Source organism: Hylobates moloch, unplaced genomic scaffold (assembly GCF_009828535.3).
Source record: "Hylobates moloch isolate HMO894 unplaced genomic scaffold, HMol_V3 SCAFFOLD_3, whole genome shotgun sequence".
Taxonomy (NCBI): Eukaryota; Metazoa; Chordata; class Mammalia; order Primates; family Hylobatidae; genus Hylobates; species Hylobates moloch.
The window spans coordinates 87,719,209-87,734,847 of NW_026652278.1; the positions used below are offsets into that span (position 1 = coordinate 87,719,209).

The following is a 15,639-nucleotide window of genomic DNA, read 5'->3' on the forward strand; positions in this document are numbered from 1 at the left end:
ATGGTTGTTTTACGCATTATTTTATGGTGGTGGTTCTTTCTTTTAAAAAAATTCACAGTAAAAGCACCAAGAATAACACATTTGTGGGACATTCACAAGGTACAAAATAACATACATTGAAATCTAGGTTTCCTTCTTTCCCTCTTCCACAGCCTATCAGGTTCTGCCTCTGGAAGTAACAATGGTTAAGTTTCTGCACATCTTTCCAGATTTATTAATTAACAATCATATAGCACTGACACTGTGAGGAAGCTTTTTTTTCTTTTTGAGACAGAGTCTCCCTGTCGCCCAGGCCGGAGTGCAGTGGCACGATCTCGGCTCACTGCAGGCTCCACCCCCTGGGGTTCATGCCATTCTCCTGCCTCAACCTCTTGAGTAGCTGGGACTACAGGCGCCCGCCACCTCGCCCGGCTAATTTTTTGTATTTTTAGTAGAGACGGGGTTTCACTGTGTTAGCCAGGATGGTCTCGATCTCCTGACCTCGTGATCTGCCCACCTCGGCCTCCCAAAGTGCTGGGATTACAGGCGTGAGCCACCACGCCCGGCCTTGTGAGGAAGATTTTTAAGGGCTTTGCTTATATTTATTCATTTACTCTTCATTCACTGTGGACACTCAGGTGGCAGCAGGAAGGAAAGTATTTTGCTCAACCAAATGAAAGTCTGATCTGCTCTTTGAAGGCTGTTCCTTTAATCAGATAATTCTATTTTCTTCATATATTACCAAATCTTTTTTATTTTCTCCCCTAATTGGGCATTCAGAGATGTGACTCTGTTTCTAGTTTTTCTTACGTTTCACCACTAAATCTTAAATTTCATATGAGACAGGCAGCGATGAAATTCCTGTCACTGGACATATATATGTATGTTTATGATGGTGCCTTACACATACACATTTTTCTATCTAGCGATTAACCATTAAAATTCTATACTCAGAGTGAGGAAACATTACACGTTCCTTTCCCAACCTTGTCAACTACCCCATCAATTAAATAATCCCTGAAAAAATGGCAACATCTATATTAACGCAGTTTTTATATCTCATCAATGACCCATTTGATAAAATAGTTCTAGAAACTTGTAATGAATCAGCAGTGATGGAAATCTGTACTGAACTATTTCATATCTAAAAGGGTATCTACTTTGTTTTAGACATGACAACTCTCTCATGTTTATTTTAGAATTTTCCATTGTTGCATGTTTAAAGGGCTTGTCAATTCCCTTCCCTTTCCTAATTCTCATGACCAGATCATAAGAATGTGTGTGATCAGGCTGACTGATGTGCCACAACACATATTTAATACTGGAATTTAGGGTTATCAGAAGTTTCCATTAAAAAAAGTATCATATGCTTTCAAACAACCCACTGTTGAACATATAGTGCTTCATTTTTCTTAATGTCTCAGTGAATAGCCAGCCTTTTATGCATACATGAATAGAGGATCTCTCAATAAATTCAAAGAGATTCAGAAATAAGTACATAAACTTAGTTGCATAGAGAGAAAAAGTAGGTAATATACGTAAGTGATAAAAGAAGGTTTTACATAATTACTTTTTCAAACTAAATTTATAATATTGCTTTTTAAACTAAATCTGGAACAAATGTTAAATTATTTAATCTAGAAATGTCCAGTGATTCAGGAACAGTAGAAATGGTTGAGGAGGGCATTTCAACTCAAGCATGGAACTCCTTTTATTCTCAACACGTTAGCTTTTTCCCTCTTCACTCTAAAATGTTCACTATCAAATATATTTGAGAGGTCTTTTTTCCTCATTTAACATTTATTTCATACACAGAGAATAATACTGTGGGTCTGAGATTCAGTTTTTGAAATGCAACATATACTCTAAGTGACCCTTTTACCCATGTCAAAATAGCAGCAGTTGGACCCCATAATGTGGCATGTATTCATTTGAAAATTCTACAGTGACCTATCACTGTGATCATGTGATGAAGCATATCTTGCCTTCCATTCTAACCATCACTCTGTGAGCTTCAAGCTTCAAGTTTGACAGTATTTGTCAATTTCGGAATGTCATACAAAGAACGCTCAAATATGGGGAATTTTACGTACTGTTGCTGAGGCATATTCACTTTCATCTTCTGATCGTGGTTTCTTCAAATAGGCCAGTTCACTTGTACTCAAAATGTCTTCCTCATTTTTTTGTTTCCCCCACTCCAATTCGTCTATGGATTTATGAACATGTTTTATAGTATTATTACTGATTTGTACTTTTGATTCATCCACCAAGCTTTTTGTCTTAAATATTTTCCTATTTTTAGAAAAATATACTGTTTCCCCACACCACTTTTGTACGCAATGTTTCATGGGATACAGAAAAAACACAACCACACTGCCTTCATCAGCTGAGGAGAATATTGATACCAAATACAGTATGAGACATTCCATGAAAGGGAAATTATAGATCAAAATCTTCTGAGTATAAAAGTCAAAATCTGAAACCAAATATTAGAGTGGTCTAAATCTGGAGATTTTTAGGAAAAGAAACTGAAATTTCATGGTGGGAAATATAATTTTGCTTAGTTTAGAGGTTTTGAGGGATTGTTTTAAAGAAAAATTTAAATGATAAATAACATTAAATGGATACAAAAATTATAAAATAAAAATATAGTTATAAAAATTAAAATAAAAATATATTAATATAAATTGTAGAAATATAATAAAAGGTTATAAAAATATTATAAAAGGTTACAACATTCTTTTGCTGTCAAGATTGATTGGGATTAGATTTGTTTATAAGGTCTTATTAAAATTAGCCATAATATTAAAAATACAGCCGTGTGCGGTGGCTCACGCCTGTAATCCCAGCACTTTGGGAGGCCGAGGCAGGTGGATCACGAGGTCAGGAGAAGGAGACCATCCTGGCTAACAAAGTGAAACCCCGTCTCTACTAAAAATACAAACATTAGCCGGGCATGGTGGCAGGCACCTGTAGTCTGAGCTACTCGGGAGGCTGAGGCAGGAGAATGGCGTGAACCTGGGAGGCGGAGCTTGCAGTGAGCCGAGATTGCACTACTGCATTCCAGCCTGGGCAACAGAGGAAGACTCGGTCTCAAAAAAATAAATAAATAAATAAATATAAAAATAAATAAATAAAAAATATTAAAAATACATTAATATCCAACTAAATTTTTTTAAAATAAGCGTAAGATTTGTTCCCAATGGAACTTAACAAAAAGAGTACGTATTCCCGTGTGCCAGAGTGCCAGGTCACCATATACTATTATGTTGGGTTTGCATATTTGATGATGTGTCGCTACCAGGATGCCATCCGGGTCTTTGCCAACATCCTCCTCTACATCCAGGGGACCAAGAGCATGTTCCAGAGGACCACATACAAGTATGAGATGATTAACAAGCAGAATGAGCAGATGCATGCGCTGCTGGTCATTGCCCTCACAATGTACCCCATGAGTATCGATGAGAGCATTCACCTCCAGCTGCAGGAGAAATACAGGGACAAGATGCTGCACATGCAGAAAGGTGACCCACAAGTCTATGAAGAACTTTTCAGTTACTCCTGCCCCAAGTTCCTGACACCTGTAGTGCCTAACTACAATAATGTGCACCCAAACTACCACAAAGAGCCCTTCCTGCAGCAGCTGAAGGTGTTTTCTGATGAAGTACAAGAGCAGGCCCACCTTTCAACCATCTGCAGCTTCCTCAAGCTCTACACCACCATGCCTGTGGCCAAGCTGGCTGCCTTCCTGGACCTCACAGAGCAGGAGTTCGGGATCCAGCTTCTTGTCTTCAAACACAAGATGAAGAACCTGGTGTGGACCAGCGGTATCTCAATCCTGGATGGTGAATTTCAGTCAGCCTCAGAGGTTGACTTCTGCATTGATAAGGACATGATCCACATCGCGGACACCAAGGTCTCCAGGCGCTATGGGGATTTCTTCATCCGTCGGATCCACAAATTCAAGGAGCTTAATCGAACCCTGAAGAAGATGGGACAGAGACCCTGACGACATTCACACACATTATTCAGGAACCTGTTTTGATATATTATAGGCAGGAAGTGTTTTTGCTACCATGAAACCTTCACCTAGATCAGCCATCAGCCTGTCAACTCAGTTAACAAGTTAAGGACCGAAGTGTTTCAAGTGGATATCAGTAAAGGATCTTTGGAGCCAGAAAAAAAAAATATTTGTTCTCAATGAGATTACACGTAGTAATAATTTTTAATTCTCAAATCTGTTTCTTTTTAAAACTTCTGAGATTTGTATCTCAGAAGTTCAACCTTTACTATATTTTTTTTTACACATTATTTACAGATCACACATCATTACCCTTTGTTTCTTTTCCCCTTCGAAAGGTATATCTTTTTACTTGGCTAGAATGGTAACTTCGTACTTCAACTTTTCCCTCAGCTCTTTTAACTCTTCCCTCATATTCTATGTCTGCTGTTATAATACCAAAATATTGATCTCAAAGGTAAAAAAATTTTTTCTCAGATGTAACATGATTTTGTACTCTTAACTTTTTGATATGTCGAATTGTTACATGTAATCAGGAAACTTCCCATGCTATTAGGTTGGTGCACAAGTAATTGTGGTTTTTGCCATTACTTTCAATGGCAAAAACCGCAATTACTGCACCAACCTCATACTAGGAGCCATATATCCACCTGCTTAATGTGCTAGTTTTCATGTTTACATTCCTCTATAATACAATGTTCACTCATGATCTTGAATACATTGTGCCTATGTCTAATTAAATTCAAGTATCTTTTTCATTAGGTTTGACTTCCAAGTTATTTAAACAGACTTTATCTAGACACTTCCCATTCTCAAGTATGCCTTAGTCCAGGTTGTTCAGATAGTTGCTCAGATTAAGCCAGTGAGACGGTTGGGGTCATAGATTTAATTCATTAAGCCACTAAAGCATCAGCCCAGATAGCTATATTTTCAGTTAATTTCAATTAGCTGCTCATGAAGGGTTGGTCAATTGAATGGAAGTTGATTCTTGGCACAGCCTTCAAGTGGCAATTGGTTTAAAAGGTCCTGAGTTCTGAGCCAACTTGGGGGCTGATACAGGTTGGATATGTGTCCCTGCCCAAATCTTATGGTGAATCGTAATCCTCAATATTGGAGATGACTGGATGAGACGGTGACTGGGTCATGAAAGTGTATGTCTCATAAATGGTTTAGCATCATCCCCTTGTTGCTGCTCTTGCAACAGTGAGATTTGGTTGTTTAAAAGTGTGTGACACCTCCTCCTACCTTGCTCCTGCTCTGGCCTTGTGATGTGCATGCTCCCACTTAGCCTTCTGTTATGATTCTAAGTTTCCTGAGGCCTCCCCAGAAGCCACGCAGATGTCAGTATCATGCTTCCTGTAAAGCTTTCAGAACCCTGAGCCAATTAAATCTCTTTTCTATATAAATTACCCAGTCTCAGGAATTTGTTGTTGTTGTTGTTTTGTTTTGGGGGTTTTTTTGTTTTGAGACAGAGTCTCACTCTGTCACCCAGGCTGGAGTGCAGTGGCGTGATCTCGGCTCACTGCAACCTCCACCTCCTGGGTTCAAGTGATTCTCCTGCCTTGGCCTCCTGAGTAGCTGGGATTACAGACGTGTGCCAGTATTTTTAGTAGAGACAGGGTTTCACCATGTTGGTCAGGCTGGTCTCGAACTTTTGACCTCGTGATCTGCCCACCTTGGCTTCCCAAAGTGCTGGGATTACAGGCGTGAGCCACCGTGCTCAGCCAGGAATTTCTTTACAGCAATGTGAGAACGGCTGAATACAGAAAATTGGTATGGAGGAGTGGGGCATTACTATAAAGGTACCTGAAAATGTGGAAGCACCTTTGGAACTGGGTAATGGGCAGAGGTTGAAAGAGTTTGGAGAACTTGGAAGAAGACAGGAAGATGAGGGAAAGTTTAGAACTTCTTAGAAACTGGTTAAATGGTTGTGACCAAAATGTTGAGAGTGATATGGAAAGTGAAGTCCAGGCTGATGAGGTCTCGGATGGAAATGAGGAACTTATTGGAAACTAGAGCAAAGGTCACGCATGTTATGCCTTAGCAAGAGCTTGGCTGGATTCCATCCAAGTCCTAGGGATCTATGGAAGTTTGAACTTGAGAGTGATGTCCTAGAATATGTGGCAAAAAAAAAATTTCTAAGCAACAAAGTGTTCAAGAAGTGGCATGGGCCAAGCATGGTGGCTCACACCAGTAATCCTAGCACTTTGAGAGGCCAAGGCAGGCAGATTGCTTGAGTCCAAGAGTTCAAGACCAGCCTGGAAAACATGGCAAAATCCCATCTCTGAGCAAAAATATATAAAAAAAAACCTGGTGTGGTGGCATGAGCCCATAGTCCCAGCTACTCAGGAGGCTGAGATGGGACAATTACCTAAGCCTGGGAAGTCTAGGGTGCAGTGAGCCATGATTATGCCATGCCATTTCAGCCTGGGTGACAGAGTGAGACTTTGTCTCAAAAACAAAACAAAACAAAATGAAACAAAGCAAAAAAACTGGTGTGACTGCTTCTAACAGCCTATGCTTGGATGTGGAAGCAAAGAAGTAAATTGGAACTTCTATTTAAAAGGTGACCAGCACATAAAAGTTTGGAAAATTTGCATCCTGCAGCCTGGCCACGTGGTAGAAAAAAAAAAAAACAAACAAATCCCATCTTCAGAAGAATTCAAGTGGGCTGCTGAGTAACCACCTGCTAGAGAAATTTGTATAACTAAAAAGAAGGCAAGTGCTGATAGCCCAGACAATAAAAAGCCTTGAAGGCATTTTAGAGATCTGAGGCAGCCCATCCAAACACAGGATCAGAGGCCCAGGGAAGAATTGTTTTGGAGGCCAGGCCCAGGCCTGCACTGTCCTGCACATCCTCAGGACACTGCTCCCTGCCTCTTGGCAACACCAGATCCAGCTGTGGCTTAAAGGGGCCCAGGGGTAGCTTGGGCTGCTGCTCTGACAAGTGTAAGTCATAAGCCTTGGTGGCTTCCACGTGGTGTTAAGTCTGCTGGTGCACAAAATGCAAGAGTGAATGAGGCTTGGCCCCTCTACCTAGATTTCAGAGGATGTGTGGAAAAGCTTGGGTGTCCAGGCAGAAGCTTGCTGCAGGGGTGGAGCCCTCACAGAGAACCTCTACTAGGGTGGTGTAGAGGAAAGATAGGGGGTTGGAGCCCCCACACAGAGTCTGTACTGGGGCATTTGCTAGTGGATCCACCATCCTCCAGACCCCAGAATGGTAGATCTACTGGCAGTTTGCACCCTGCACACGGAAAAACTACAAGCACTAAACTCCAGCCCATGAGAACAGCTTTGGGGGCTGAACCTTGCAAAGCCACAGAGGCAGAGCTGCCCAAGACCTCAGGAGCCCATTGCTTGCACCAATGCCCTGGATGTGGGACATGGAGTCAAAGGAAATTATTATGGAGCTTTAAGATTTAATCATTGCACTGCTGGGTTTTGAATATGCATGGAGCCTGTAGCCCCTTTCTTTTGGCCTATTTATCCCTTTTGGAATGGGGTTTGTAACCCAATGCTTGTACCCCTACTGTATTTTGGAAGTAACTCTGACTTGTTTTTTATTTTACAGGTGGAAGAGATTTACCTTGTCTCGGATGAGACTTTGGACTTCAGACTTTTGAGACAATGCTGGAATGGGCTAAGATTTCGGGAGACTGTTGGGAAGGCATAACTGTATTCTGAAATCTGAGAAGGACATGAGATTTGGGAGTGGCAAGGGGTGGAATAATATAGTTTGGATATGTGTCCCTTCCCAAATCTCATGTTAAATTGTTATCCCCAGTATTGGAGGTGGGGTCTGATGGGAGGTGATTGGCTCATGGGGGTAGTTTTCTCACGAATGGTTTAGCACCAGCCCCGTGGTGTTGTCCTTGCAAAACTGAGTTCTCATGAGATCTGGTTGCATGAAAGTGTGGGGCATCTTGCTCTCACTCTCCCTTGCTTCTGCTGTGGCTACATGGGATGCCTATTTCCCCTTCACGTTCCACCATGATTGAAAGATCCTGGAAGTCTCCCAAGAAGCAGATGCCACTATGCTTCCTCTACATCCTGCAGAACCATGAACCAATTAAACCTCTTTTCTCTATGAATTACTCAGTCTCAAGAATTTATTTATATCAATGCAAGGATGGACTAATACGGGGCCAAGCAGACCACGGTCCCTTAGGATGGTCAACTGATTATAAGGTGGCTTATACTGCAAGGTGAGGTCAGGGATTAAAACCTAGAGGTTGAAAGATTCTTTTTTCATTATTGTTTCAGCTCTTCTTTTGACTTAGCCACCTCTTCCAGGGCATCAGATTCCTGAAGCAACTTTGGGGTAGGAGCAGTTGAGAAAGCAAGTGAAAATAGCTCTTTGTTCAGGGTTCAGGGAATTATTTCAAGGCCTCAGGTCTTCAGACACCTCAGTCCCCAGAAAACCAATTACCTTCTTATGCCAGATCCATCACTCATCAGTGCTGTGACTCTGGGCAGAGCACTTCAAATCTCTCCATTTCACTTTCCTGAGCTGTCAAATATGGGTTGTAGCCCCTGCTCTGTGCATTCCTCCAGGCTGATGTAAGCATCACAAGAAATAACAGATATTCTCCATGAGCTGCAAAGCATCATACCCGTGGAAAGAAAGAAGAAAATCCCGTCCTCCACTCCCCTGGAGCCACCCACGTTTCTTCTCTGTATTCAACCACTACCAAGGTTCTGGCATATTCTTCTAGACATATGATGATCGAACACTTTAGGGCACTTATGAATCGCCAGTCTTCTAAAGGCTTTACCTCCATTTCAACATTTTTAGCCTTGTAACATAACATAGGCCATATTAACATTTCAATACCTCAGAACGGGAACTGAGGCACAGAGAGGTCTCTATAACTTTGTCAGGTTTGTGCATCTTCTAAGTAGGACTTGAACCCACACCTTTATGCACCAGGCCCAGTGTTCTTGGTCACTCCAATATTTCTATATTGTCTCATCTCAATACAGGTATTTGCCTACACAGTCAGTCTGTTGGTTATGAGTGCAACTCACACTGCAGGTTCTTGTTAAAATCCAACTGAGATTCAGGGGGTTTCGCTATGCAGATGGTGAACAATGGGTCAAACATTTAAACTGTCAATAAATGATTACTCATTTCTCTATGGTCTTTGGCAGGAAGATGTCAAAAGCTGTCTTTTTTATAGTACATTTCCCAGCATCTTGCCTCCAGGATATGACAGTAGATCTTGAGGGATCAAGAGAATCTACTGTCCACACAAAGCTGAGGAAGAGAGTAATCTGCCACTGGCCTCATAACTGGGTGCATCCTGGAAAGCAGTCAATTGAAAGTACTGTGGAAATTTAATTGTTAAGTTCATTCAAGCATAACAATTCTAGATTATTCAGTGTCTCATATTTCAGACAACTCTAAAATTGCTATGCTATATTCTTTATTTCATGTGTGCAAATTTGAGTTTATTAAGCCAAACACTAGTGCTACAACTACATCAGATATATTTACAACTTCAAAATTGTTTCAGCTTTAATAGCATAGAATATCTCAATGTAGTATTTATATATTTAGCTGCTTGTTAAACATTAGCTAAAATGAAACACTTCCTGAACAATGCTGCCACATTTTTAAAATTAATGGACATTATATGAAACTGTTTTGAATTAACATAAAAACTGCAGTAGTAGTACAGGAAGTTCTCATATACCCTTCCCCCACCTCAGCATCCTTTTGGAATCACATCTTACCTGAGTGTGGTAAATGTTACAATGACTGAGCCAATATTGATACATTCTTATTAATGAAAGTCTACAGTTTGGCACAGAGGTAGAGATGGGCAATCTTGATGTCCAGTTTTTTCATAGCTGTATGTATCCAGTGATTAATTTCCCATTTGGTAGGAGGGCAACAGTTTTGTCTTCATCAATATTTGTATCGTATGTTAGTGTAGGTGACATTTCTTCTCCATTAGATGCTGGCTTCATTTCTCCTTGTACTTGAAATTAGACTTCTCACAGACCAGCAAGGGGCCTGCAACCATTCACAGACTACTCAGGGTTGCCATGGTTATGTTGGCCCTACAGGAGCTTGACAAACAGTAGGTGGTCTTCCTATCAGGAGAAAGTTACTGAAGTCAGTCTCTTGTCCAATCAAAGCTGCAGTTATGGTTTGTGGAACAGGGGTTGGAGGTTAGTCAGTATCTGGTGTTGAGCTACAATTATTTTAATGTTGCTTATCTTGAGGGCCAGTGCTTGTTTAGGTGCTAGAGAAAAATTAACTTGTGGCAGTTAGAACACAAGTTTATTCCTTAAGTTTAGGGTGCGTGACTTAACCCTTACCTGTTGTCGTCTTCAGTCCTGTTTATAATTCGGTATCTCATTGCCACAAAGAGTCCATTATATCAGTCTTACGACCTCTAATTTCACAGTAATGCTGGGCAGTTGTGTCTAAACCATAAACATGAGGCAGTATAATGAGATGTGTCTGAACCTCCTCCCATCTCATCATGGCCAGAAACTCAGTTTTAAGGTTTTTCTGGGGTCTCTTTGACCAAGGGAGGGCCTGTTCAGTCAGTGGGGGGTTATAATTTCATTTCTAGTTTACAACTCCCACAAAGGCAAAGGCTGCTGATAAACATCTGCACTTGTGTTTCAAAGCAACACACACACTTTTTTTTTTTTTTTTTTGAGACAAAGTCAAAAGACGGGCACACAGAAAAGTCATGCAACATGGTGGTCCTACCACCATCTACAGCCTCTCCTCCTCATTAAAGTGGCCTGTGGACGGCTTAGCCCAGCAGGCTTAGAGCTTCTACAGAATGGGTATCTACTCCCTGGGAGGATGTTCTCAGGACATCCTTCATTTGCCTGCAGAGATTTTGGGGGTTGTTTTCAAAGCAAAAGTGTGGTCCCTATCAGCTAAGAGCAGCCTATCAGCACTCTCCTCAGATGTGTTGGTCTCCTTGATGGGCCAAAAGAAAGTGAGAAGCCACTGAAAACACATACACTTATTTGCCTTCCCTTTTTTATGTTACCCACTCCACCATCACATTTCCTCTTCCTCTTTGTCTCCATCCTTCATATCTTCCATATCTTCTCCGAGATGGAGGACAAGAAGTCAGAACGTTTGTGTCTCAGTGAGTTATTTCAAGGTACATACCAGTCTCCCCTGAGGCTGATGACATCTGCAGTCATATTTTAAAAGCACTGTGAGGATTACATTATGCTGTGCACTTCACACAGGTCTGTTTTTTCTCTTGACTTTAGAAACCTAGAAGGGGTACAGTGGTTACATCAAAAATCAAGGTTCCCCCAAACTAGCACAGAGGATACCTGTGGAAAAGATAAGACCTTTTCCTGCCACATTTATCTTTCAAATTGATTTAGATGAGCAGTGGCACAGTCCTTAATTCAAAGGGGAAAACTGGTGCTGAGGAAAATGCCTCTATATTACAGTTTATCATGGAAACTGTCAGTTGGTAAGAGATGCCCACCTAATACCACCTCAACCAAGGGTATTTCATGTCTCCCATAATGTACATTTTCAGATTTTTATCTCTAAATTTCACTGGTAAAGAAATAAACCAGGAGAGCAAAATTTCTGTATAAGAAAGAAGCATGGTCTTACATTGACAATGTCTTCTTCATTTGGAGATGACTTGTCCAAAAGTTTCTCCAAAAGCTGGGAGGACACAGAGTGACTGTCAGTGCCCTGGAGGTTGGTGATTATGGATCACTCAGGGAGCTGTGCTTAATGTGGTGCATGGAGGTGTTTGGTTCACATGCATGGACTGAGTTGACACAAGGCCATCCTCCTGGGTAGAGGAAGGATGGCAAAGAGGAGCATCAGGAAAGAAATGAGAAACCGCCAGGAGCCTGGAAGAAGGACAGGTTTCCCCTAGAAGCGTCAGAGGGGACCTGGCCCTGCCTATGGATTTTGCACTACTAGCTCTGAGAACTGCGACATTTCTGTTGTTTTAACCCCTCCCAGTTTATGGTCCATGTGATTTCAGGCCTAGGAAGCTAATACACCAAGACAAATCAATATACCTACATTTTGAATTTGCATGCATTTCTTTCATGTATGCCCCCAGTATTTCCACAATTATGATTATTTTTGTGTTTATCTTTCTATATTTTATATACCACTAGTGTCATTTTAGGTTAATTTAATTTCCCTGGTCGTGAAGACATTATAAGTATATAATGACTGCATAATAATTATATATATATATATATTTTGAGACGGAGTCTCACTGTGTAGCCCAGGCTGGAGTGCAGTAGCACAATCTCAGCTCACCGCGACATCTGCCTCCAGGGCTCAAGCGATTTTTGTGCCTCAGTCTCCCCAGTAGCTGGGACTACAAACACGTGCCACCACGCCTGGCTAATTTTTTTTTTTTTTTTTGAGATGAAGTCTCGCTCTTGTCCCCCAGGCTGGAGTGCAATGACGCAATCTCAGCTCATGCAACCTCCACCTATGCGTTCAAGCGATTCTCCTGTCTCAGCCTTCTGAGTAGCTGGAATTACGAGTGCCTGCCACCACGCCCAGTTAATTTTTGTATTTTTAGTAGAGACAGGGTTTCACCATGTTGGCCAGGCTGGTCTCGAATTCCTGACCTCAGGTGATCCGCCCGCCTTGGCCTCTCAATAATTTTTTGTATTTTAGTAGAGACAGGGTTTCACCATGTTTCCCTGGGTGGTCTCGAACTCCTGAGCTCAGGCGATCTCCCCGCCTCGGCCTCCCAAAATGCTGAGGTTACAGGTGTGAGCCATTGTGCCCGGCCACAATATTATTTTTGTCATAGGTACTAATACATATTGATTTTTAGCTAATTCTAATTGCTTATTAATATCAATAAAAATATGAGGATCATCTTGTTATTGAAGCTCTATGGATCTATGAGCTCAGGGGAGATGCCTCCGTGTGCAGTGGGAAGCCTCAAGTGCAGGATGCCTGGCATCTCTTGCTCAACACAGAGTGCAGGCAGGGAGCTTGCTGGGCATGTTTGCAGGAGGGAGACTAGACTGAGGCATGAGAAACAATCTGTCTCCCACACCCACCAGTGCTTTCACGCCTGAGTCAGACCAGAGCTTTTCAGATGTTACCGTGCACACATGTCATCTGAGATCGTGTAAAGTGTGAATTCTGATTCCGTGGGTCTGGAATAGGACCTGACTTTGCATTTCTAAGGGGTCGTTTCCCCCAAATTTTCCCATACATATTTTAATATCCTCAAATTCATAAGAAGGTTGGAAAACAAGAAAAGAAGCCATGAGAAGACAGAAACCAAAGAGTAATCTCTTGCAGAGAGAACTAAAGACTTTTGACTCAAAAATTTCCCAGTCCAGGGCCGGGCACCATGGCTCATGTCTATAATCCCAGCACTTTGGGAGGCCGAGGTGGCTGGATCACCTGAGGTTAGGAGTTTGAGACCAGCCTTACCAACAAGGTGAAACCCTGGCTCTACTAAGAATACAAAAACTAGCCAGCTGTGGTGGCAGGCGCCTGTAGTCCCAGCTACTCAGGAGGCTGAGACAGGAGAATTGCTTGAACCCGGGAGACGGAGGTTGCAGTGAGCTGAGATTGTGCCATTGCACTCCAGTCTGGGTGACGGGGCAAGACTCCATCTCAAAAAAAAAAAAAAAAAAAATCCCAGTCCAGGCCGGAAGATGGCTAGAGAGGACAGCTGAGATGCTGACAGAGGTTCCACTTTAAGAAACAAACCAGAAATGAAAGTAGACACACCCCAAACCTCGACCTCCCCTTTGACTCCTGTTCAATCTCCCCACTGGTGCCTCCTCCAGTCTTTGATAAAGTGTGGAACATCCTCACCCTCTCCCAATCCTTATCTCTGATTCACAATTTCCCATCTTGACTCTCCAGTCTCTCTTTCCTACCATCTCCTTCTCCCCTGTGACCTCCTCACTTAGTCAGCAAGTTCTCTATGTCCTAAAAGCCATGGGAAGTTTTTCAGATCTTGGAAGTTGTCACTCACATCCCCTTCCTTTAGTGAATCTCTCTAATCCCTCACTTCAGGAAAAGCCCCAAGGCTTCTGATTCTCCAGTACTTTCTCCTTATACTCTCGGGTTCTCCTCACTTGACAGAGAATTCAGTGGATCTATCAATCAGGTGAACTTATCCTCCTCAGCACTCACCAGACTGCTCACTACATGTTGATCTCTTGAGCAATCAAGTGGGGAGAGAGAAACCTGGCTTCATGAGTACCCTGGCAATTGGATTCAGGGCTGAATCGCCCCTGCTTGTAGATAATGTATGTTTATTTCAGCTGCAATTTGTATATGAGACAACCCTTCCCTTAAGAATTCCTTATAAAGTGAGAATTGTGCACCCTGTTCCCACTGAGGAGGCCTACATAGAAAACTAAAGACTGAGACATCAGGAGGCTGCCCTGAGGAAGAATCTCACTCTGTCATTAGGCAGTGAGTGGGCAGGGGTCCTGGCCTAGGTGGAAGCAGGAGCCTCTGTGAAAACCACCCCTCCTCTAGATACAGAGAGGATAGCCTGTGGGCCTGCCCTGAGGGGTCCTGTGGGGCTCTCAGCTGGGGAAATGAGGAAACAGACACTGATCCTGGCCTCCGCTCAGGACTCATTGGGCTAGCAGCTGAGTCCTCCCTGGGCCCCTGCAGAGCCTCCAGCCAGGCTGAGCACAGGCCCACGCCTCCCAGAAATGACACCCAGCCACAGGGCAGCAGGAAAGACCCAACGAGGGTTTGGTTGGCTAAGGATTTGCATGAAGGGCCCCTGTTTCTCCACGGTCTGGAGGGTGGATAAGAGGCCTGCAGCATAGCTGCCTTGGCAGAGCACTGGGGTATCTGGACAGTGGCATACACCCTACTCTTCCTCTTCATCCTCCTCCTTCATGGGACAGGCCAAGATGGCCCTCAGCATCCTGATCCCTGGCTCACTCATGACGGGATTGTCCCCTCTTCTCCTTCATCCAGGATGTAATGAGTTTGTTTTCAGGTTCCCTCTCCCAGCCAGGGAGTCTCAGCCAAGCTCACCTGCACACTGAGCAGTAAGCGTAGCACCTACACCACTGCATGGTAGCATGGCCAGGGAAGCCCCTTTGTGTGTGATGTGGCTTAAGAGTGATGGAAACCACGGCAAGAGGGATGGGATCCCTGATCACTACTCAGGCTCCAGGTCTGAGGCTGACCACTCCTTAACCATCTCTAACATCCAGTCCCAGGACAAAGCTGACTGTATCTGTTGTGTATCTCACAGCACTGCAATGTCATGTGAATGATGCACGGTGACCCAGATGAATGGAGATGTGGGACAAAAACTGTTTTCTCCACTAGGAAGGCTGCCACACAGCTCTCAGAAAATGTCTGGTGTCATAAATTCTAGGAAATGTTGGTGGATTTTTTGTTGTTCCTATTGTTTCCTTTTCAATTTTACAAGGAGTGACATAGATGCATTCTGATTCCTGCCGAGAGTTCCCTGGGAACCAGTTTGCTACACAGATCTTCAGTAATGCTGCAAATATTACAACAGATCTTGACACCCTGCTGGTCATTGTCTCTGCATGGGGGATGCCAGGCCATTCACTCTCCTCTTCAGATATAAACACTGGGACTCAGCTACATGCCTCCCTCCTACTACATCATGGTTCATCCTAATGAC

At 42.8% G+C, this 15,639-nt stretch overlaps 1 protein-coding gene across 1 annotated transcript; it reads left to right on the top strand.

The window, feature by feature from the left end:
- Positions 1-3,181: 3,181 nt before the first annotated feature.
- Positions 3,182-4,085, top strand: LOC116461453 (eukaryotic translation initiation factor 3 subunit L-like). The gene has a single exon (XM_032754869.2). The coding sequence runs from the start codon at positions 3,182-3,184 to the stop codon at positions 3,986-3,988; it is 807 nt and encodes a 268-aa protein (XP_032610760.1). The 3' UTR covers positions 3,989-4,085.
- The last annotated feature ends 11,554 nt before the right edge of the window (positions 4,086-15,639 follow it).

Excerpts from the sequence above, each read along its gene's own strand:
- LOC116461453 (XM_032754869.2), top strand. The coding sequence starts at position 3,182 with ATGGAACTTAACAAAAAGAGTACGTATTCCCGTGTGCCAGAGTGCCAG.